We start from the raw sequence: 24,640 nt of genomic DNA on the forward strand, positions 1-24,640 counted from the left end.
ATCAGGCCCTGAACATTGAGTTAAAATTTCAAAGCTCTAGAGCTGACCGTTCTCGAGTTTTTAGGAACATGATATACAAATAACCATGTCAGGTATTTGGAATTATGTGCGTTTAGTTGGAAATCAGGCCCTGAACATTGAGTTAAAATTTCAAAGCTCTAGAGCTGACCGTTCTCGAGTTTTTAGGAACATGACATACAAATAAATAAATAAATAAAAGGACAAACTTTAAGACTTATAGTTATAGATTATTGAAAATAGATGTTTTAAAGGGAATATAACCTGCAAAGCAATCTTTATGGAAGAACCCTTCAATTTTTAAAATTTCCCTGTACAGTGGCGCCAAACATTTTTAAAGCGAAAGGCAAGAGTGGCCAGAGCTGCAAGCGTTGGTGTTCCACACCAAATATCTGAGGTTATATTCCCTTTAAGTCACACTTTAGCCATCTTTCTCCATTTGTATAGCGCCTTATAGATTCTATTTTATATTAGTTATTACATTTTCAATACTTCAAGACTTTCTCATTAAGTCTTGATCTTTTTTTGCACATTATCCTGTATAATTCATATTTTTAGTTTTAAAATATTACAATAGATGGTGCTAGTGTTTTGGAATAAAGAAATACGTCGATAAAATCCAGAAAGTTCCAATTTTGTTTGATAGATGGCAAGTGGCAACCGCATCCAATCATAAGCAAAGTGTGGACCAATATCTAAGTACGTTTACCCGATTTGAAACAAACTTGGTATACTTATCTCCTCAAATGGATAACTATCTTCAATAGTTACGACTGATTGTATTGGGGCCTGAAATTAATATTTTTCCCGTGTCCCGGGCCCGCTCTTGGCGGCCCTGAATATGATTAACCTTTTTCGCGTGAAATTAAAAATGTAAAATTTATCTAGATTTTATTCGATTTTTAAAGTATAGATTTTACTACAACTATAGTTTTTATTTACTTGACTAGTTTTGTACAAAAAAAAAGCAATTTTAGACTATATCCAAAACGTAAATAACAACAGACAAAACGTTTCTCGAAAGTGCTTCCAGCAAGTCTAAACGAAAAGCGACTAGTCTAGTCAACGTCTGCCATATATTGGTGGCAAGGCGTACTAAAATTGAGAAAATCTAAAGTGAAATAGCATATTTTGTATTTCCAGTATAAAAATATGGTGAACATTATTGTGATAAGCTTTTTCAGATTAAATAGAGTCCCGTAGTTTCCAACGCTAGATGCTCATAGACTGCCGGATTTTCATCTGCATAGGTGATGTCTAATATTTACCGTCGCCATCTGGTGCCACTTGAGGAATTGAAAATCGGAATGGCAAATGTTGTTGTATTTCTAGTTTTTCAGGCTCTCACAGGATTTGAAAACCCGATCACATTGCACCGTTCTTAACTCACTTTGATGCCGCTAGGCGGCGCGACGCGGTCGTTTAAAGATGGAAATATTTGCTAAAGGGTAGTTTGTACATTGAAATGGATCAAATAAATTAGTGGATTTAGGTCAGAAAGCAGGTACAGCATCAGTCCAGAAAGCTACCGTGTCGAAATAAGGGAATGAGTGAGTCCCCTTAGATTCTTTCTTGGTCCTAGGTGAATTATACTCGGATGTACGAATAGCGATGAAAATTTACCACCGGTTTTACACCGCCTGATGATTTCAAAACTTTTTTCAAATTATTAATACATAAAATGTGATGAAGAACATCTTTCTAATTGGAATGTTTGCTCTAAACCTTATGGTTCTCGAGATAAATTTCGATAATGTAGCACGACTTGTTTTGGAGTTATTAGCGCTGTCTTGCAATTTCCCCTTTTACAATTTTCCCTTTTACGACCTTTGTGATTTTGCTAAAATTTTTCTCGACTTATTATTGGTCGAATCCGATCATGTTCACGCTATGTAGGCATAAAACGTGACGGGGAACACTTTTCTAATTGGAACCAACTTTCTAACACTTACGGTTCTCGAGATAGTTTTTGGATGACCTTGAAGACATGCTTCAAGGTCATCGAGGTTATCATTCTTCTTTGGCCCTCTGCACGAGCTACGTAACATAAAAAATTTAAATTCCTAGATATTCGCTCTGGATCGTTTTTTAGTGGACACCCTGTATAATGTTATTCCGTAAATATGTCTCTTTGGGAAATATTTTAGGGAAAGCTATTCACAAGAAGAAAACTAGCTGATACACGAGAACGAGTGAACGCATTAAGGTGACGAAGCCCGCGGTAGAGTCGGTGTTGTAAATAGCTCTCAATAAAGTACGGGAAGTGTAACACTTATGATATTGTGAACTTATGCTATTACGTTGCACCATTTTAAAAACGTCTTGGTTCTGAAGTCCATTTAGAAGTTATTTAGTTTTACCAAAATGTTCGGAACAGGTAATTGAACGCGTTAGTTCCAAATCCTAGAAACAACTCGTGCCAAATTGCTAATCTTAAAGGAAGTATGAACTTCCATATTTACGATGGATCCACGAATTTACCATTTCAGGCAGCAGGTTTAACAGAAGCTAGATGTGATTGGCGCTAGTGTTAGCGGACAATATAAAAATGTAGTTCATATTTCTCTTTAAGCGTGTTACCTAGGAGCAACAAACACAAGGAGAACGCAGCTAGCCTTTAAACACGCTAACGAAGGGTTGTGTACGAATTTCATTGGACGAGCGTCACGAGCCTTTACGCTGAACGTTTTACGGGCGGGGGGGGGGGGGCGGAAGACAATCACCTAATTTTCCCCTTCCGACGGCAGCAGGCGCTAAAGCGTATAGCCAATGAAAAACGTACGCAAGAAAATCCACGACTTTTGACGGGTTGCGTTCTCCTTGTGTGGGGTGTTGTGTTTGTTGCTCCTAGGTGTTACGATTTATTATTGAAACAGATTGTTCGTGACCGAAATCTATCACTACGCCCTCTTTCGGTAGCCATCGAAAATATTGAGAGGTGCTGTAGAAGCAGACGTTATTAGGTACCAAGCCTGGGGGACATAGCGACACAGCGGACGAGTTTCGTTCTAACACGTTCTAGGGGTACTCTCAGAGGACCTTTTTAGTTCTGAGAGGGCTCTAGAGACGCTATGAGAGCAGGGCTATTGATTTTGTTTTAAACCGAAAAATATATTTATTTTTTTAAATTATTTTCCATTTTATGGAATTTTAAACATTTTATATGCTTAACTCTTTTTCTCGACAATTCTTTTAAAACTGATGGGCTGAAGTAATGTAAACTTGAGTTTAAATTGATCTTCAGTACTTTTGACACTATATTGTACATTTTTAAAAATACTTTTATAATTCGCGGTTTAAATAACTGATATATCCTCTTGATTTAAATCCGACAACCATGCATAGCGATAATTTTAATCATAATCTTAATTAAATTAAATTACTTACTGTAATGTAGTTTTCTCTAAATTGGCATGGTTTCTATTTGTTAAAAAAAATAGATTTACTGAGAAAGTCAAACTCAACGACGTTTTTCGCCGTCTCTCGCAAAAATCTCCCAATAGGCGATTTCAGTTCCCCGGTTTCCCGCTCGGGTCGCTGTAGGTCGCGTGCGCTCTCCCCCCGCTCGTGTGCCCGGAGGATAGCGTGCATTCGTCTCCTCCGTTTCGTGTAAATAGGTTCTAGCTCGAAGCACCCCACCCGTTATACGAAACTTTCAACTCTTATCTTCAACTTGGAAAAGTTTCGCCAAAAAGTCCCTTTTCACCTTTCGCTTTGAAGGAAAACCGATCGAATCTTTTCAACATTTTCAATTAAAATTACTGGAATCGCGTATTTTCGAGTGTTCAGAATGGATTTGTATTGGATTAATCTCGCGTTGATTACGTTCCAAAGGTAGTTGTACCCGTAACTTTCTTTCGCGCGGTGTTTGGTGTCGCAGCTACCGCGATGGTACCGTTCGCTGGTGGTTTGGATTTAGCGTCGGGTCCGAACGGAACCAACTCTTCGGACATGTCGTGGTTCGAGGGTGACATTTTCGCCGAAAATTTCACCAATAGTTCGGCGAACGACAGCTATTTCGAGATCGACCCCGGTCGTGTCGGACCCATTTACATTGATCCCATATTTTACTCTTTGAGTTACAAAATTATTGGAACGATTTTTCAGGTAATAACACTTTAACCGTGTGGTTTGAAATAGGATCGTAACTTCATTGTTTTCGTGTTTTCATTTTTCGTTGTTAATAAATTCTAGATGCAGTCTATTAAAATATTAGAATTATTTTAAATATTATCAGAAGTAGATAATATCTCTAAAACGTTCTGTAGTGCGCCCTTGTAATTATGTTAAATATTGTATGACATTTGGACGATCTAAATTCTCCAAAACCTATTTAAAGTGAATTAATTTGGATAATAATTTTAAAAGGCATATCAGCCTCCGCTCCCAAAAAGGTCGAAATGACGGGAACATTTCTAATTAAATTCTTGTCTCGATGGAATTTTATAAGTTCTAGAATCTAGATGGCACTCTACGCCTGTGAATCATATAGGCAGATAGGCTGCTTTGAACATTTCATTAAATTAATGGAACTGGAACACCGAGGCTGCGTTCAACAACTAAAATCGTCAAATAACTCGATACTTCTGATTGCGTTACCGTGCGGTCCGATTGCTTAAAGGGTTGTTGAACGCCAAAACGCTCAAAACTCGTTTAAAAAGAATTAATCAAAATGGCGGCCAGCAGAAATCTTCTACGTGCGCGTGACCTTTATGATACATATCAGAACAGACTGATCGTAGAACGGGTTAATTTGGTTCAATAACTGTTTCGGTTTTTCTGATGAAAAATAGGGTATGAATCAGAAGGTTGTTGAACGCAGCCTGAATTAAACTACTAAAGGGAATATAACCTCAGGTTTTAGGTGTGGAACACCAAACTTCGACCATTTCCCGCTCCCTCCTATGACTTTAGATATTTTTGGCGCTGTTTAGTGACTTCCCGGCAAAATTGCTTACATAAAAAAGCATAAAAAACATAAAAAACGACTTGAGGTTATATTCCCTTTAAATATTTCTAAGATGATTTTTTTTCAAGAGATGTCAATATTTATCTTGATATATACTGTTGTTTGTTATTTGCTCCAAATAAATACCTTCTGAAAAATTGAAGTAAAAATAATTTAAAAAACTATTAAATCGGAGGTAAGATGATTTAAATATAAGTGAATATTCCTTAAAGAGTAGCGCTTCTCATTTCTATCTGTTAATAAATATCGTTATTTCATTCTCATTACTCTCATTTTATAAAGATAACAAGTTCACCTTCCTTTATATATTATGATCTAATTAAATCTAAATTTCTTAACTGATCTCAAAATTAAAAAATAGATAATCAAAAGGCTAAACGCTACAGAGTTTTGAACAATATTAATTTTCCTTTTATATTAGTGAATAATAAAAACATTTTTTTTTAAATTTTAAACCTACTTTTTCAAAAAGCATTTTTAAAACGTTTACTTTCTGATCTGTTATCTCGGATTTTTTATTTTATCTGTTTATTAAGATTATTTTAAACCAGCTAACTGTTATCCGCAGATGGTTTAAAAATACGTTAAAGGGAATATAACCTCAAGTCGTTTTTTATGTTTTTTTATGCTTTTTTATGTAAGCAATTTTGGCGGGAAGTCACTAAACAGCGCCAAAAATATCTAAAGTCATAGGAGGGAGCGGGAAATGGTCGAAGTTTGGTGTTCCACACCTAAAACCTGAGGTTATATTCCCTTTAATCGAATTTAGATACAGTTGAGAAAATCATGGTGTTATGAAACCCTACAAATGAGTTTAATTATTACAGTTAAGATGCTTAAGCGGGTAATACAGGTGGTACATTTTGAGCCGTGAAGACTGTGTCATTTTAATGGATTAAGCGGAGACTTCTCCAATAAAATATATGTAATAAACTTATGAAATTTGGAATTTTTTGGAAGAAAAAACAAAATAGATGAAGAGATACCCAGATTTTCCAGTCATTCGCTGGTTTGTTGTTGTTGGTAGAGTACATGAAATTATATCGCGAAATCCAAAGCAGTCGGATTTACTCTAAAGCTCATGCAAATTCCCGCGTGACATTGAATGTACCTTTCCCTAGCCTTTGCAAGAAATGCAATTTTTATATCCAGTTGTAGTATTGAACCGAGGCGAAATATAGCGTCAACACAAAAATATCCCGAAAAAAATTGACGCTTCTACTTCGACGGAGAAGACTGCTCTCAATCCATCGGATAAAGTAGCCTTTCACTCCGTATAGATCTCGCCGAAATTGAACACTCTGCTTTTTAGGGGGGCTCTCCCGCTTTTGAAACCCTCCAGCGGCATCTCTACGGCTGGCCCATACCCTCTTTCGATCCTCCGTGAGACGGGACACGCGAAATTTGGGCTAAAATGGCTCTTCTCTCTTTGGCTGGGGCGAGACGCATTTCCTCCTGGAAAGATGGATCGCCGCCCCCGCCCCGCAGCTCTGTAATGATAATGACAGCTTGTCCCCTTTCGCCTCTCTTCTCCGCAACGTTTTAAACTTTCACCAAGAGTTCCGGGTTTTTAAAAAAATACTTTGTTGATGATGATACGTGTGAAAGCTTCTTAGTTTTTCCCCCGGTTCGAATGTCAAATTGGCGTCGTTTATACCAATTAAAATCCTAATAATTTATTAATTTAAATTACAAATTTGGCTTAAAGGGTATCTTAACTTCTGATAGATCTGGGTAAAAATCTTGCAGCTCCTCCCTTCCGTATACAAACGCCGGTGTGGCCAATAGCGCCAATAGCGGGCCCAGTTCCCTGGAATTGCGGGTCGCCAAAGAGAGCTCTCATTGCTGGAGATAGCTAGTTTAAATTATTAATAAGGACGTACAATTTACAGGGGTAGGTACATTGGTTCGAATTTCAATCGTCCGAACGGTGGAACAAATGTTCGAATTTCATTCGTCCGAATTGGTAGCATCACTTGTCCGAATTCTGTCGCTAAATTAGTATTTCTTATTGCTGTTTTTTTTTGGTCCGGATTTTTTAGTGCAAGAATTCTGTTTCTGTGGAACTGAAGTCTCGTGTCTTTTCCAATCCGAGAGGGTCCGTTAAACGTACCTACGACAAAGTTGTGGATATTTTAGGTTAGGTTAGGTTAGGTTCACGTTAATGTTACTATTTTCTTATATTAACAATATTTAAAAAAAGCAACCAATTCCTAATGTTCGAAAAAACGGACAAACGATTATTCGAACAAATGAAATTCGCCAGTAAAGTTAACATACATTGAACGACTAAATCACCAACAAAAGTTGTGATAAAGTTTTCGGGCAAATGAAATACGTTTTCGGACATACGATCCTGTTTTCCGGCATTCGGACAAATGATCATTCGGACATTTGTACCACCGTTCGGACGAATGAAATTCGAACAATGTACCCAAATCAATTTACAAATTCATAGTATTATTCCCGTTTTATTCTACCTGTGTTTAGTCACGTGTCCATTCGGTCTCAAGGTTTAATTTAATTTTTTTTAAGTTCATCAACATTGTTTTCAGAATGTAACGCGCGTGTTTTGCAAAATTTAGAAATTGGCTTGAAAATCCACGAGGAACAAATCCTCTTAAAATACCGCGTGAAAAATGAGTATTAAAAGTGTGTAGTTTTAGATTTTTAAAGAAAATTTGCCCGAGATTCAAAACATTCGATCCATTCGGTAAAATGAGGTTAGCAGAAGCTCTTACTAGAGAATTAACATGAACCGAACCGTCCTAGGCTCGAAGCATTATCAATAGGAAAGAATTTCCAACTAAATCGCGGTTTTATACCAGTAGCGGCGCCAGGATTTTTGGGGAGGTAGGCCAACCATTTGGAGGTACCCCCAAAATTATGGAGGCCCCCCCCACCACATTTTTTCACATCCTTCCTCGTGGATTATTTTTTTTAAGCAAGTGGGGCAATTTTTGGGTAAAATGGGTACGCGACGAAAAAATTAGAACTAATAACACTTAACAAATGAGTGGTTATTTACTTTTTTCTACGACTGAATTCAAGTCTATCAATTTACATTCATTCCTTCGGTACTTCACATGTACATCCCTTACATCAGAACTTACAGCTTTACGAAAAGGAATGTACGTAGGTTCACTAACAAGGAGACTACCCGAGGTGTAACGCACCGATTTTGTTCAAACTCGGGGGTTTGGTAGACCTTCATGTAAATTGAAAAATCCTAAAGGGATTTTATTCAATGGGCAACGGGTTTGCCATGGCAACGAAAAATGTTTTGACAACATAAAATGGAAATTTTCCCATTGAAAATAACATGGGATTTTGACCAATTTCCCTGTGAGAAAAATTTAAAAAAATTGATCAATTTTGATTTTTTTCGTCAGTTGTTATCAATTTTTTTTTATAATTTTGGTATTTTAATTTTTTTTCTATTTTGTAAAATGTTTCACAGGGATCCTTGGAATCGGTCAAAATCCCATTTTATTTCCAATGGGAAAATTTCCATTGTATGTTGTCAAAAACATTTTTCGTTGCCATGGCAAAACCGTTGCCCATTGAATAAAATCCCTTTAGGATTTTCAAGTTACATGAAGGTCTACCAATCCCCCGAGTTTGAACAAAATCGGTGTGTAACACCTCGGGTAGTCTCCTTGTAAGTAAAGTAAGTTTAAGAACCATTTATTTGTAAAGATTAAATGAAAGATACAGTTTGGATATAGTAGCGCTCGCGAAAAATTAAAACTAAAAAATAAACTACTGTCAAAGAAAAGCGACTCGTGCCTTTGAAAGGAATAAAAACAGAAGTGTCGTTAAGCGAATCACTCGCATTGAATATTGAAAAATTAATAAATAAATTATTTCGCAAGCAAATTACAGAATTTTCTGATATTGAATAATTTGGAGGCCCATATATTAAATTTTGGAGACCCTACGACTTTTGGAGGCCCTTACCAAAATTTCCAGTAGGCCCAGGCCTACCCCGGCCTGTTGCTGGCGCCGCTACTGTTGTATACATGATTAACGTCCTAGAATTTACCGCATTTTTATCGATTTTAATGTACAAATTTCTATCTAGGGATATTATTTACTATATGTTGGTTTCTTTTCGCTTGTTCCGGGATTTCGGAGTAGGGTAAGAAGAGTAAGAATATGACGTCATTTTACTCCGATTCTGGGGTGGCGAATAGTTTGAGTTGGAGTAAAAACGTTTTTACAAAATGGCTGCCTGTAGTCTTTTTAGCAGATAAATTATGGCCAGCGGACGACAAAATCCGATTTACTCCTTTACACCTCCTTTTCAGAAGAAGTTAAAAGAGTAGCCCTAATACTCCGGAACAAGCGAATAGTTTATGGGCCGGAGTAATTCTCATCCCCGGAACAGGCGAATAAAACGTTTTAGGTTAAAAAGAGTACACTTTTAGTCCAAGAACAGGGGAAAAGAAACCACCTATTATAAACTATATTTTTTCAACGGAATAGGCTTAGAAAGTCAATGTAAAATGTATTTAGCTCCACACTATTTTTTATTCCAAAAACTATTTTAAAGTAATAGTAGGAGCCTGCGAAGGTCTACGTTATAAACGAATAACATTAGCAGTATAGTGAGATTTAATAATTATCTCTACACGGTTGTTATATACTTCCGGTTGAACGCTTTTTAATAATGATAAAATTTAGTTTCTGTAACCTAGGAGCAACAAACACAGTACTGCCCACACAAGTTGAACGCAACCCGTCAAAAGTCGTGTGTTTTCTTGCGTACATTTTTCATTGGCTAGACGCTTTAGCACCTGTTGCCGTCGGAAGGGGAAAATTCTGAAATTTTCTCCCCCCTTTCCGTAAAACGTTCGGCGTAAAGGTTCGTCCAATGAAATTTGTACACAACACTGCGTTAGCGTGTTAAAAGGCTAGCTGAGTTCTCCTTGTGTTTGTTGCTCCTAGCTGACACGCTTATGAAACATACCTAAAGACTCTTATTAAAGTTATACCCCCTAAATGAACTTCTCTTTGAACAAGGACGTTTTGCTACTTGAATAGCTCTACAGGGGTTAGTAGGTCACAAATTGACCAAGTTTTTTCTTTAAAGAAATACGAAATTTCTAAATTTCTCAATCGGAAGGGGAAATTTCGGAAATTGTGAAACGTTCAGCGTAACGGCTCGCCCAATGAAATTTGTACGCAACACTGCGTTAGCGTGTTTAAAGGCTCGCTGCGTTCTCCTCGTGTTTGTTGCTCTTAGCTGTAACGAATACACTTTTCGTATGTTTTCTAATTTGTTCCGTTTTCGTCTTCAGGGTATCGTGCTGGTGGTGGGCGTCCTGGGAAACGTGATGGTGGTGATTGTGGTGATGCAGACGCGAGGCATGCACACGCCGACCAACTGTTACCTGGTGAGCCTGTCGTGCGCCGACCTGGTGGTGCTGCTCTTCTCCGTCCCCAACGAAATCTTCGCCTACTACTTGCTGGGCGACGAGTGGATCTGGGGCTGGCTGGGCTGCGTGTTCTTCATCTATTTCCAGTACATGGGCATCAACGCCTCGGCGCTGTCCATCACGGCCTTCACCGTGGAGCGCTACATCGCCATCTGCCAGCCCATGAAAGCCCAGACCATCTGCACAGTCAACCGCGCCAAGAAAATCATCATCAGCGTCTGGATCTTTGCCATCGTCTACTGCTCGCCGTGGCTCTTTCTTACCAAAACCAAAACGTTACACTACAAGGTAAAATACACCTTTACTCAGGGTTGACAAGAACCAGCCAGACTGGTTTAAACCATCCGGGTTTAATTTGGTTTTAACCACCGAATAAAATCCATGGTTAAAACAACTTTTTTTTATTAAAACAATTATTGAGAAATGAATTAGAAATATTGAAAATTTAAATACTATTTATTTAAAAAATACAGAATGTAATATTCTGCATTTTTTATTCCAAAACGAAACTACTAAAACTTAACCTTAATTTTTTGTCGTCTGCTACGTCGTCTCACGAAGTAATGAGGGCTAGATATAAGCAATTGGGGATCTTAAAATTCATTTTGCACGTGAAAATACGCCGCCGTGTTAGGGTATAAAAGCAAGTGAATAAGCTTGCTAAAAAGTTGCTATACCTCACAATGTAAAGGTACTGTCACGCGCAAAAACGTAATTTTGAAATCGGTAAATTTTTGAGCATTTTCGAAGTAATGAGGGCTAGTTATAAGCAATTTGAACATTTTTTATTATTATGTTTGACCGGTTTAAACCACCGGTTACATCCGGATTAAAAATACTGGATTTTTAAATTAAAAAATAAAATGGTTTTTACTCTGTCTTTCCTTCGTGGCTTTACCGTGGACTAATAACCTTATGGACCGGAATCATATGGAAAATTATCATTCGTTAAATTGCATTTCCGACCGCGAAACTTTTCCACCCAAATATGAAGCGTGTGCGTGGAGCTTGGCACCGATTTGATTTGGGTTGGAGCCGGCGTTTCGCGAAAATCACCCGACGGCGGCGCGGCGTACCGATTTCCAAAAATCCTCGGCGGCGTTCCATTTTTCGGCGACGGCCAAAGATTCTCCGCCTTTTAAAAATTTGGAAAAAAAATTCAAAAATGTTTTTGAAAGAAAAAAAAACAATTGGGCGGCCAATGACAGCTCTCCTAAAAATTACTAGACACAGTATGGAAAAATGTCCAGACAAATGTGTTGTGTCTTGTAATTTTCATTTTGTCTAGTAGAAAGTGAGTGTTAATTTTTATCGTGTAACGACGTTTGATAGTTACGCCTCCGGTCCTCCCTTTCGATAATCGGGCGATTATTGGTTCTCAATTGTGCATAAATAATGAGCCCAAAACCGCATCACCTTATTGGTGATTTCTTTTTTCTTCACGATGATGATTGGTGGAAAACTTTACTAGACAAATTTAGAAATAACTACACACAAATTTCGACTAGACATTTTACAATGTGCCTCAAAAAGTCTTGTACTTTTTTCCAAAAGGTTTGGCAAGAGCCAGCCAGACTGGATTAAACTACCCTAGTTTAAGCCGGATTTAACCACCAAATAAAATCCATGGTTAAAACCACTTTTTTTATTAAAAAAATATTGAGAAATTAATTAGAAACATTGACAAAACTTAACCTTCACTTTTTGTCGCGAGTAATGAGAGCTAACATATAAGCAATTAGGGTATCTTAAAATTAATTTTGCGCGTGAAAATACGCTGCCATGTTAGGGTATAAAAGCGGGTAAATAAGTCTGCTATACCTCACAATGTAAAGGTACTGTCACGCGCAAAAACGTAATTTTTAAATCGGGAAATTTGAGCAATGAGGGCTTGATATAAGCAATTTGATCATTTTTTATTAATTGTTTTAACCGGTTTAAACCACCGGTTACAGCCGGATTTAACCATACTGGATTTTTCAATTTTAAAAAAATCCGGTTTTTTGCCAACCCTGTTTTCCGACCTTCTGATTGGTGAATTTAAATTTCTTTGAATTTCGATTGGTAGGAAGTTTTTACTAGACATAAATTTCACTAGACAAAAAGGTGTCGATTGTGACATAAACGGCGTTCCATAGTACTCGCACACCACTAGTGATGTAAAATACCCGGGTATTTATAACGCAGGGTATTTACCCGGGTAAATACCCAAAATACATAAATACCCAGGTATTTATAAACACCATTAATTTATTTGATTTGTTTTTAATTTGTTCAATTAAGAGTACGGTAATAAAAACAACCCGCAAACACGTCAAATTATGCTCATTAAATTTTACAAAGTAACAATAACGTAGACAAGGAAGGTAACAGATATGGCTCCACTCGACCGATACCATAATTGGCATAATTATCCTAAGTGTGTCAATAAGATAAACTTTACCTTTTTTAACGGAAATGACGTAAATGACGTAACTTTTTTAGTGATGAAATTTAATTTATGTCTGAGTTCGTGAAGCGGCATCTGCGGTGAGAACACTACAAAAACGATATATGGTACTAAAACGGAATTCGCAAATCCTACGTTTTTTTTGGTCTGTGTAGAACAAGCTATCATTGAATATTTTCTATGGGAAAGGCTCTTATTGGCACACTTAGGGAAGTTAGGGATATTATGCCACTTATTCCGATATTACATGTAAAGGAAAGTTTGGTAAAATACACAAAAATGCCGTAATAATAAAAAAAAATCATAAAAACCCTAGTTTTGGGTATTTACCAAGGCATGGGGTAAATACCCAGGTAAATACCTATTTACAAATACCCTACCCACTGGGTATTTACCCGACTAACATCACTACACACCACTACTAACTACGTTAGATATCGAGCTAAAGATATTAGGCTCATTTTGTGCACGTGTTTAAAATTTGAATGTAAATCTTTCAAATTATCGGTCGCCCGATCTACTAAATGAACCCGCGCGCAATCTAGATTGTGGTCTAGTAGTTTGTTTGTTCAGACAGACACCGGTCTGTCTCTGTCATCAGCTCCAGGCTGGTGGAAATTGAGTACATATAAGGGAAAATATCACTGACTTGTCACGCCATTTAATGACTCTTATTGGAACTAATAGTCAATTGTTGCGCGTAAATTATGGTTGACTTAATAAAGACTTACACTACAGTACGCCATCTATTAATACATATATTAATATATTATATAATTTATGTTTTAATGTTAGGATATAATTAAAATTTATTAATAAAATTGGTACCATCATAAGCCTATCATAAGGTCCCCATAAGCAATGGTCTGGGCCAAATTTTTGACGATCACATACCCGTTATTAAGAGGTAGGTAAACCCAATTTCCCCCCTCTAGTGGTTATGTTATCAACTAGGCATTTCCCCAAATGAATTTCGCGCGTTAGAAGGCGAACGTTTTTAAACTCTGAACCATGCTGGATAAATCTTTAAACCTCCGGCGCTAGCCCCTGGGATTAATAATATCCAAGCTAGCCCTTAGCACCGTAGCCAAGGCTTATTCGCAATTTTATCACTTTCAAACTTAAAATTAACACTTAATGCTGCAAAATGATTCATCAGAACCTAAAACTGGCTATGAGAAATACGAGTTGTGTTTCTGAAGGTATTTATTTTTCAAATTTGAGATTTAGACACGTTTTGTGTGGCATTTATCAACGCGATCGTGGCTACTCTACCAAGTAAGAGAATATTTTAGATGTAGAAATTTTGAAAACAAAGATGGCGCTACTGCCCTATCGTCGTACGTTAATTTTCTTATCTCCAGGACAACGCCGTTAACATGGTAGACCTTTGCTTAAAGGGGAACGGCCAAGCTTTTCCAAATATGGCCTTATTTCCGTATCAAAAGATTAACAAGACGTTCAATATACTAACACGTACCTTTTTTTTGTCTTGAAAAAATAGCTTATGGCCCAAAAAGTTGAAACGAAAAATAACGCCAGGTGTTTGGGTTTGAATTTTCGACGCCATCTTAGGGGCTGCCGCCAGCGCCCCTAACCCCGTATGAGCGATTTACGAACTATTCTAACTTTTAAAATCGCGCAATTTAGGCTTAGGTCTCTTATAACTGGAACAGGCCGCGCGTGCAAAACATATTTTTCGCGTCTTCAGCAGCGCGCGCTTTTACGTTGTTTTTCTGTCTCACCGACTTCTCACCAGGTGTCGCGGCGGACGCGCGCTTTTCGATTTCCCGAAATTTCTTTATTTTATTAAAAATTAACCACTCAATAATTTTTTATGCGGTTTTCGCCATAAATTTTAGTTTTTAATGGGCTACAGGGCTATCTAACTGGTTAAAGCTTGACCGTTCCCCTTTAACGGGACCTCATGATAGGCTTATGGTACCATAAATGGTTTGGGTTTCGCAATATAGAGGTCGCAAAATAGCGCAGTAAGAGTTTTTCAGCCTGAAATTGACGAACGAGTTGCACAAAATACCGAGAGTATTCTATCCTATTGATAAAATTATACTGACCTTACCACCATTTGCCTTCTTCAAATTATTTATCTTGAACTAGACATCCAAAACCTTTCACTACGTAGGCCTAGCCTGTTTATTCGCGGTTAAGATTAATCCCCTGAGCTCTAGCCCCAGGTATTCTGACGTGGAACATTAACATTTCATTTTTCTGTTCCTCGTGGCATACATTTTAGAAGAGGATTGTCTGGATTGACTCTGGAAAATTGTTCAACTCCTCTTTCTGACTATAAAATTTCGGAAAAGTGAAATTTTGGTGTAATGTAGGATATCTGACGAGACAAAACTAGCTTTAGACTTGACCACTTTTAATTTGATATTTAATTTAAAGTTGTTATATTTTAACTAACACTTTTCCGAACTTGAAAGGTAAATGTCGAATGTAATTAAATAACCGCCAATAATAATTCAATTCAATTCAAGAAATGTTTATTTCCTATGACATAACATGCCTAAAAGCACTTTTTATAATGTTACAGGTTATAAGTTTTTTGTCATGAACAATCAAAAAATATTTTAAAAACAAATTGTTTAGAATCTAAACATTTTTTCTCTTTAAAAAAAAGGTTTAAATATTGTATAAATGAAATTTATAGGGTGAAAATTTTTACACATCGTCAACGGGGTGATTCATTAATTTATTTTCCCGCAATATTCATATTTTAATTAATAATAATAATAATTATATTCAGCTAGGCGTCCAATCCACCACCCTAGGCCTAAGTCATCTAGCGACTTTTATTGCCTTAAATTCAGGTGGCCGGTAGGACGGTGGTGGCAAGCCCTGCAAGCCAACCGCCCCCACAAGATTTTATGCAATAATTATACGAAGCATTATTTTATTGCTACGATAGATTGCTACTAAATAATCAGCCATAGCTAGCTGCTACTATATTGCTACTATAATACTGACCTCTAAATTATACGAAGCATTATTTGATTTCTTTAAACATATCACGTGAAAAATTTTCATTGACAAATCCCATATTTAGTAATTTTTATTAGAAAATCCTATTCTACGGTAGATTTATACTGACCTTTAAATTGCGCGATACACTCTAGATTTGATTTCTTTAAACACAGTGAAAGAAAGGTTTTCGTTGGTACGCTAATGTTAAAATCATATTTAGTCATTCTTGTAAAAAAACTCCTACTATACGCTAGATTTCGGGTAAAATCCTCCATCAGTGCTACTATGGTGCTACTATAATTCTGACATTTATATTATCCGAAGCTTTATTTGATTTCCTAAAACAAATCAAAATTAAATATTTTTCGTTGACAAAACCCAAAAAGTTGTGATTTTTGTAGGATAGTCTTATTCTACGGTAGATTTCTACTAAAATCAACCATAGCAGCTACTGTAGTTCTACTATAATTACGATCTCGTGTTGGAAGGACGAAATTATTTTCCATAAATTCTGAGAGACGTTACATTCTTTTTAATTTCGGACTCTCTCTTAACTTTGTAGACGCTGATTTTAATCAAAGCCTCGACGTGAATTACCGCTTCCAGCACTTACCTTGAAAGTTTCGGCCTTTTCAATCAAAGCGCAGTCCTGTCGATCGTAGCGAAACTGCCAAAAGCCCACATTAGCCGACGTGTCACGTTCTTCCAAAGAATATATTCAGCGCTTAATTAAGCCAAGTAACTTTAAAAAAAATTGACTGCAAGATCCGTACACTCAAAATTTTATCGTCGATTGTATAGGCTGCCACATCAGTATATATAATAATATAATAATATCATACTATAATAATATAATAATATCATACTATAATAATATAATAATATCATACTATAATAATATAATAATATCATACTATAATAATATAATAATATCATACTATCATAATATAATAATATCATACTATAATAATATTATCATACTATAATAATATAATAATATCATACTATCATAATATAATAATATCATACTATCATAATATAATAATATCATACTATCATAATATAATAATATCATACTATAATAATATAATAATATCATACTATAATAATATCATACTATAATAATATCATACTATCATAATATAATAATATAATAATATCATACTATCATAATATAATAATATAATAATATCATACTATCAATGTTTTGTTACGCATTCCAAAGTGTATATCCTTGTTGGCGCATTCTGCGCTGTTGATGTGCACTGTAAATAAAATCATTTCATTTCATTTCATTTCATGATATAATAATATCATACTATAATAATATAATATAATAATATCATACTATCATAATAAAATAGTATAATAATATAATATAATAATATAATATAATAATATAATAATATAATAATATAATAATATAATAATATAATAATATAATAATATAATAATATACTAATATAATAATATAATAATATAATAATATAATAATATAATAATATAATAATATACTAATATAATAATATAATATACTAATATAATAATATAATAGGCTATCGTAATTCGTAATATTCTATTTTCTGTTTTTTTTTGGTCTTTTGTTTATCGTGAAAACTCACCGAACGCCCCTGCCCCTGTCAGCATCTTTTAACTTTAACATCAAAATGGCTGGAGGCCTAACAAAAGCGCTGTACCGTTTCGTTAGGCTAAAGAAAACCACTGACTAAAACAATAATTTTGCGCCATTTTCCTCAACGCGTTTTTGTAAAACGACATTTTGACACTTTAAAACTATTGTTGAAAGTAAAAGGACGTGGACGTTTTTTGAAATATCTGTCGGTTGCTAAGGCTTTACACTTTTGCGTCTCCGTCGCCCCCTATTAGCCCTGTTTTTATTCCTGCTTGTTATTTGAGAGACGTCAAATTTAATTTTAAATAGCCTGTGGAACTTCGACACCTTTGTTTGGAAGAACTCGCTTTATTCAAGTCTAAAGTAGCAAATTAGCTACGTCAAAAACGTCTGATCTCAACACGATCGACAAAGAAATTTAACACGTTTCGAGAGACTGATCATTTCCCGTAATCGCAATATATTCGCATTTACCCAAATATATTCGCATTTACCCAAATATATTCGCCCCAAATATTTTCGCATTTACCCAAATATATACAAATTTACCAAATTCTAATCGCATTTAGCCAAGTTTTTACTTTTTCCCTGGCATATTTACCTTAGTTTATTAGCATACATTTATGTATTTTCCTTAATATATTCGTTTTTACTCAATGTTAGTAGCATGTATCCAAAATTACTTGCATTACCCTAAATGACCCGAATTCGATCAATAATTCATATTTTTTTTTCATTTGTAAAAACCAAATTTTTAAATTATGAATATATTTACGAAAGGGGGGGGGGGCATAAAATCAGTGATTTTCGTGTCTCTTATTATTCTTGAGTACAAACACACGAAAAAAAATGGTTTGGATGAGACCGAACGCGTTGGAACACGCCAAATTACTTTGATCCGTCGAAAGCGGCATGTCGGTAAATGGAAGTTGGAACGCGTGAAAATTTACTAGAGCGAATGGAACATGCAACGTTGATTAGAGCGATTTCGAGCACTCGACGCGAGTCAAATCGACAAAGCTATAAGTGTATTAGTTCCGATGGCAGCAGCTTTATGTAACGGTACTATTGACATTTGAAGGCACGTTATACCTCGATTTCGCGTTTTAACCGACCAAGAAATTTACTTATGATCTTTACAAAAACACTAGTACTGCAGCCTAAAATGCTAATTAACATTTCTAAAGGAATATAATCTCCTCATTTTAATTTATTTAATTATCTATTCAATTGTAAATGTGACAAAAAATTCGACATTTTTGTCTAACGTTTGTGATAAAATAAATAACATTAAAAATGTTATTTAATATTAATATTATAAATTAGTACTGTTCAATCAAAACAATGTGTATGGAGATTAAACTCAAACTAAGCACTTCGTGCTAGCCCAACAATTTATGCAAAAATTTTAGCTCTTGATTATATGATTAAAGGGACTATCGTAAATCAACAAATATCACATATCTACAAAGTTTAAAAGAAACTAGAGGTGATTGATGCGTTACTTTAGGTACGTAATTTTGCAGACGTTTTTTCGGTTTAGTTCATGCTCCTTTAAAGGATTTGGCATTAAATCGTGTAGTTTAATTCTGTTATGGTATAACTCTATGTGTGAGTTAGTTAGTCGAAAAAATTAATGTTGGATAAATGTGAAATGACTTAGAACTGACGTCATACCCATAAAGATAAGCGCCTCTCGCGAGCAAAATAAGAAACTTAAAAACCAGTTATCCCGAGCCGATCGTACCTGAGATAAAAGTTTAATTCGAATTTAACTTCGTAAAATAGTTTAAAAATACTGGGACCAATTGTTTAGCACTTTATTGTAATACTTTAAAGAAAATTTTCAAAAGAAAAGGAACGGTGTGATATAATCTTAGATATTTTTATAAGGCCTGTATTTCAATTTTGTGTTTTACCAAATACAGTTCAAAGAAATGGTTAGGAAATGTGTGTAGACGCGATCTTTTTGACCCTTTGAGAAAGATATAGATTGCCTATACCATAATCGTAAAATATGCGCAATGTATTTTGAGGAGTCATGTTTCATGGATGATAACACAAGTAACAGACTAACACCAGCAGCTATAGCTTTAATACTTTCTAATAATTATTGGGAAACATTGGAAAGAAAAAATTATTTATGGATTTTATTAGGGATGCACCGATATGGGTACAGTAGTGTATATGATAAAATAATTGTAAAAGACGGTTCAGTACCATTTATTCTAATTTTTCTTTAAAAAGAGCATATCCGAATATGTTTCTTTTCATTTTACGTGATACATATTTTCAATCACAAATAGAATATCGTTGTTTTTATATGTTTACACTCGTAACCCCTGTCTAAAAAAAAGTATGATCTACCTTCTGAAGTCTGGTGTACGTGGCGCGGCCAATAAAATATAATATTATCATTAGTTTTACTACTAGTTTTACTTCAAAATGTTTTTCTGAAAATATTTTTTTAATGTCGGTGCATCCCTATGAATTTAAATATACTAATTTGTTTAAAATATACTTACATGTTTAAATTATCGTAATAAATTGTAGTGAAATTTCAGTTTCAACTTACTTAGCCGAAAACTATTAATCCTCATGTACAGGCGGCGCTGAGGTCGGCAAAAATTTTAAGAAAAAAGGTTTGATATAGAGTTTGGCATCTCTATGAGCGCAGCGACTCCCAGGAATTCTGGCTACTTGCACGCGCAATAAACGCATCATTAAAATTGGAAGCCAAAGAAGCTAACTATACAATCCATACTGACCTCAAACCAAGTCAACTATACACTCTTTTACGAAGTCGGTCATTTCATTACAGGCCTAATTTAAAATAGTACAGGCAAGGGCGCCTGCACGTGCTCATCAGCTCGAGACGTCGCGTGCACTTGACCGCGTGAAGCGGCCTTGCGTGCACTATTTGAAATCAGACCCGTAATAAAATGCAGCTTTCACAAATAAGGATGTAAAAGAGTGTATAGTTTCGACATTCAATTTATAAAAGTAATTTTTCCTTATAGGATTGGTTTTAGTTGTTGAAAATGCAAAAATGGTGACGCAAAAAATATCTCCAAAGTTCAGTGACCCACTAGTGGAAACCACGGCTCAACCCCACACGTTTTTACCTTTTCAAAACCAGCCATTATACGGAGAAAATAAAGAGTAGCTTGCACGTCCAGTCTTTACGTATTACTACTCCTTAGCGAATCGCTGGTTGGATTTTATTTAAACTATTTCTAAACTTGTGGTCGTAACTTATGGTGTGGGTTTGAACAAACATACAAATTCATTTACTACAACCCTTGTATTTTCAATTCGCAGGGTTACGAAGAGCAGTATTTGGAGACTTGCACGTTCAAAGTGTCGCGCAAGTATTACTTGGGCTTGTTCTTCGCTGACTTGGTGTTGTTCTACTTGCTGCCTTTATTGCTGTCAGTGGTTCTGTACAGTCTGATAGCCATGATCCTCTTCTCGAACCAGTTCCCCAAGACACCAGGAAGTAGCAAGAACGGAGCCGTCTGCACGTCAGACTCCAAGAAAAACAACAGTTCCAACAACTCTAGGGTACAGGTAAGACAACACCTTTGGCTTTTATCAGCTCCATTCCCCCGAAAAGTTCTATGTCGTGTATATACTTTTCTTGTGCAAATTGCTTACCGAGAAACTAACGTTTAATATTAATGGTTCAGGGAAGGTCAAGCTTCCGACAATTCTCACTGGGGGCGCGACCTTCTTCTATAACGTAGTAGAAAAATCTCTGAATAATATTTCTCGACGACGTAATGGAGTCGGAAGCCGATGTAAAAATGATCAGCTCATTTTTAGAGCCTTCGGCGGCAACGGCGGCGGCGTAAGGATAATTTAACCAGCGGCGGCGGCGCTGGCCGGCGTAACAGTGGCGGATGCAGTGGAGGGGGGGGGGGGGGTGCCCCACTTTGACGCATAAGATTTGCATGTGATTTGATTATATGTTATTACACTCATATCTGAAAATGTCATTTAGCGCCCCTTTCAGTTTTTCTGTATCCACCACTGCAGCGAAATCATTAAAAAGGCCCACAAACAATGTAAACAAATATAATAGAGTAAATACACCAAGAGAGACCAGAGACTAAAATATATTTATTTATACTCTTTCATAGAATTTCTGCTATAAATCATTCATTGAACAATAATTATAATGACTAGAGTAAGAGCCCTTGGATTTTTTTAGAGAACAGGAAAATAGTACGGCGTCGCGCCGAAGAAACGTCGGCGGCGGCGTGGCGCGCTGAAAAAATCACCTATCGGCGGCGGCGCGCCGAAAATAAGGGAAAAGCCGGCGTGGCGGCGTGAACCGCGGCGGCGTCGGACTCTACGACGTAATAGGATGGGAAGTTGGAATTTTCTTCTACGTTCTAGACTGTCGCGCCACTAGTGGGTATCTACGGAAGCTTGGCCTTTCCTGCTAGGGTTATACTCCTTTTAAACGATGTCTTATGTGAAATATCCCAAAAATATTATCATCAAAAAGAAAATGATTCGCTATTTTTTAGATAACTTAAAATTTGTAAGGATCAGATTGTGGGCGCTATGCATCGGGTAAGACTGTTGGGTAGTTGGGTATTGAAAATTCCACGTCTTGTGGCGTGACCACCGAGAAAGGACCTTCTCCCGTGTCAAATATGCATCGGCCTATTCCGTTTGGTTGCCAATAAGGATGATTAAAATTAATTGCCGCCGATAATCGTTTGGAGGATAAATTTATAGCCGGCAATTGGCGGATCACTGATATATGGTTAACTATAACAATTGATAAATGATCCCCTCGCCGTAATTTGCCTGATATCGGCGATATTAATTGTTTAATTGATCCTTTTTGAGAGGGCAAGATAGGCCTGGCTTGATTAGACTTAGAGGTCGGGGATGGTTAACTTTTATTCAACAGATAAAGCTCTCAAAATTATTCGTAAAACGTTTTGATCAAATAATTTATATTTCTGTATTATCCGATTAATTTTTTGATAAATTTGTAAAATTAATCGGAAAAACGACGTTTTTTTCGATAAAAAGCTCAAATTTTCCGAATAATACATGTTTTTTAATCATTTTCCGAAATAAATTAGCCGGTAAATTTCTATGTTTACATTTTTTCCCGAAAAAAATCAATTTAATCATGGCTAATGATTAACCGTCCCCGACCTCTAATTAGACTTGCAGCTAGGTTATATCAGAAGTGGCATACGCGTAAGTATGACATTGGGGGGATTTCGTTTATTGATAGTGATTGCGTAATCGAACACCTCGTTGGTAAATCTACTGCCTGGTTGATGTGACGGCGATAAACGTCACCATTTCGGTTTTATATTCGACAAAAAATATCTTCAGAACTGAATGGGTTGCTTCAATGATTTACCATCATTTTGTCAAAGTAAACGTGGTTTTCCTTGTTGAAAGCGTTACAATTTTCAGAAAGATCCTTCAAATGGGCTTGTTTTACTTATTATCTTATTGAAAGCATTTTAGCCCTCCAATAAGATTTTTCTAGCACCGGTACCTGAAATAAAATTCTTAAGAACATTAGTAGAAAGTTTCCTACTTAAACTATTACATTACTTATTTGGAATAAGAAACGCTACTAATAGGCACCAATTTTGAATCATCTGAATTTTATGGTACTTGGAATTTTCTCGTTATCTCGCCACCGACTGACTTATCATCCTAAGTCCCCGTCTGCTCTCGACGTTGGGATATCCAATCTGAGTGATCGATATTTTGAAAGCGGAAGCGTTGTCTGTGACCTTGAGGCGACTGACAGGCTTTGTCCTTCCGCGTTCAATTCACTTTGGAGTCGGCCCAAACTTAGGAACTGTCCCAGGCGGCGCCATATTTGTCAGCTCCGTCTTCAACAATTTACGGCGTTTGTTTACATTTAAAGTTACTTGATGATGGTGTCTGTCAACCGTTTTCACATTTTTATTTTTTATCTTTTTGTTTCGAGCCGCTCTAGAGCGAATTCGCGCGACCGTTTCAGAGTAATAGGGAAGGTTCCCATCTATTTTTCTTAGCCTTGAAATGTATCTTGTTCGGATACTCCGTGGAAATGATTAAAGATACATGGATGGTAATGTTTCGCCACATTTATCGTGGTCTTATACCTCACGTGGAACTAAAATTGGAATATTTTTATTCTTCCTCGCGTGGAACTAAAATTGGAATATTTTTATTCTTCCTCGCGTGGAACTAAAATTGGAATATTTTTATTCTTCCTCGCGTGGAACTAAAATTTAAATATTTTTATTCTTCCTCACGTGGAACTAAAATTGGAATATTTTTATTCTTCCTCACGTGGAACTAAAATTGGAATATTTTTATTCTTCCTCACGTGGAACTAAAATTGGAATATTTTTATTCTTCCTCGCGTGGAACTAAAATTGGAATATTTTTATTCTTCCTCGCGTGGAACTAAAATTGGAATATTTTTATTCTTCCTCACGTGGAACTAAAATAGGAATATGTTTATTCTTCCTCACGTGGAACTAAAATTTGAATATTTTATTCTTCCTCACGTGGAACTAAAATTAAAATATTTTTATTCTTCCTCACGTGGAACTAAAATTGGAATATTTTTATTCTTCCTCACGTGGAACTAAAATTGGAATATTTTTATTCTTCCTCACGTGGAACTAAAATTGGAATATTTTTATTCTTCCTCACGTGGAACTAAAATTGGAATATTTTTATTCTTCCTCACGTGGAACTAAAATTGGAATATTTTTATTCTTCCTCGCGTGGAACTAAAATTGGAATATTTTTATTCTTCCTCACGTGGAACTAAAATTAAAATATTTTTATTCTTCCTCACGTGGAACTAAAATTAAAATATTTTTATTCTTCCTCACGTGGAACTAAAATTAAAATATTTTTATTCTTCCTCACGTGGAACTAAAATTAAAATATTTTTATTCTTCCTCACGTGGAACTAAAATTAAAATATTTTTATTCTTCCTCATGCGGAACTAAAATTAAAAATATTTGATTAGTTTGCTAGCTTTTTGCATGTATGTCGAACTTAATTTATTTTATTGCTCACGTGGAACTAAAATTGGAATATTTTTATTCTTCCTCGCGTGGAACTAAAATTGGAATATTTTATTCTTCCT

At 35.9% G+C, this 24,640-nt stretch overlaps 1 protein-coding gene across 2 annotated transcripts in view; it reads left to right on the forward strand.

The window, feature by feature from the left end:
- The first annotated feature begins 668 nt into the window (after positions 1–668).
- The window catches only part of LOC149927275 (thyrotropin-releasing hormone receptor-like), a 153,265-nt gene continuing 129,293 nt past the window's right edge, over positions 669–24,640 (forward strand). Inside the window, exons 1-3 of one of the 2 annotated variants that reach the window (XM_090158211.1) lie at positions 669–717; positions 10,291–10,716; positions 20,820–21,068. In XM_090158211.1, coding sequence (XP_090014337.1) covers positions 10,327–10,716; positions 20,820–21,068 — 639 coding nt within the window. In that variant the 5' untranslated portion in view covers positions 669–717; positions 10,291–10,326. Of the gene's footprint in view, positions 718–3,663; positions 4,126–10,290; positions 10,717–20,819; positions 21,069–24,640 lie in introns of those variants that run through there. The other variant, XM_090158210.1, reaches the window with a different exon arrangement.

This window comes from Leiobunum rupestre, chromosome 9 (assembly GCF_980474605.1).
Source record: "Leiobunum rupestre chromosome 9, qqLeiRupe1.1.hap1, whole genome shotgun sequence".
Taxonomy (NCBI): Eukaryota; Metazoa; Arthropoda; class Arachnida; order Opiliones; family Sclerosomatidae; genus Leiobunum; species Leiobunum rupestre.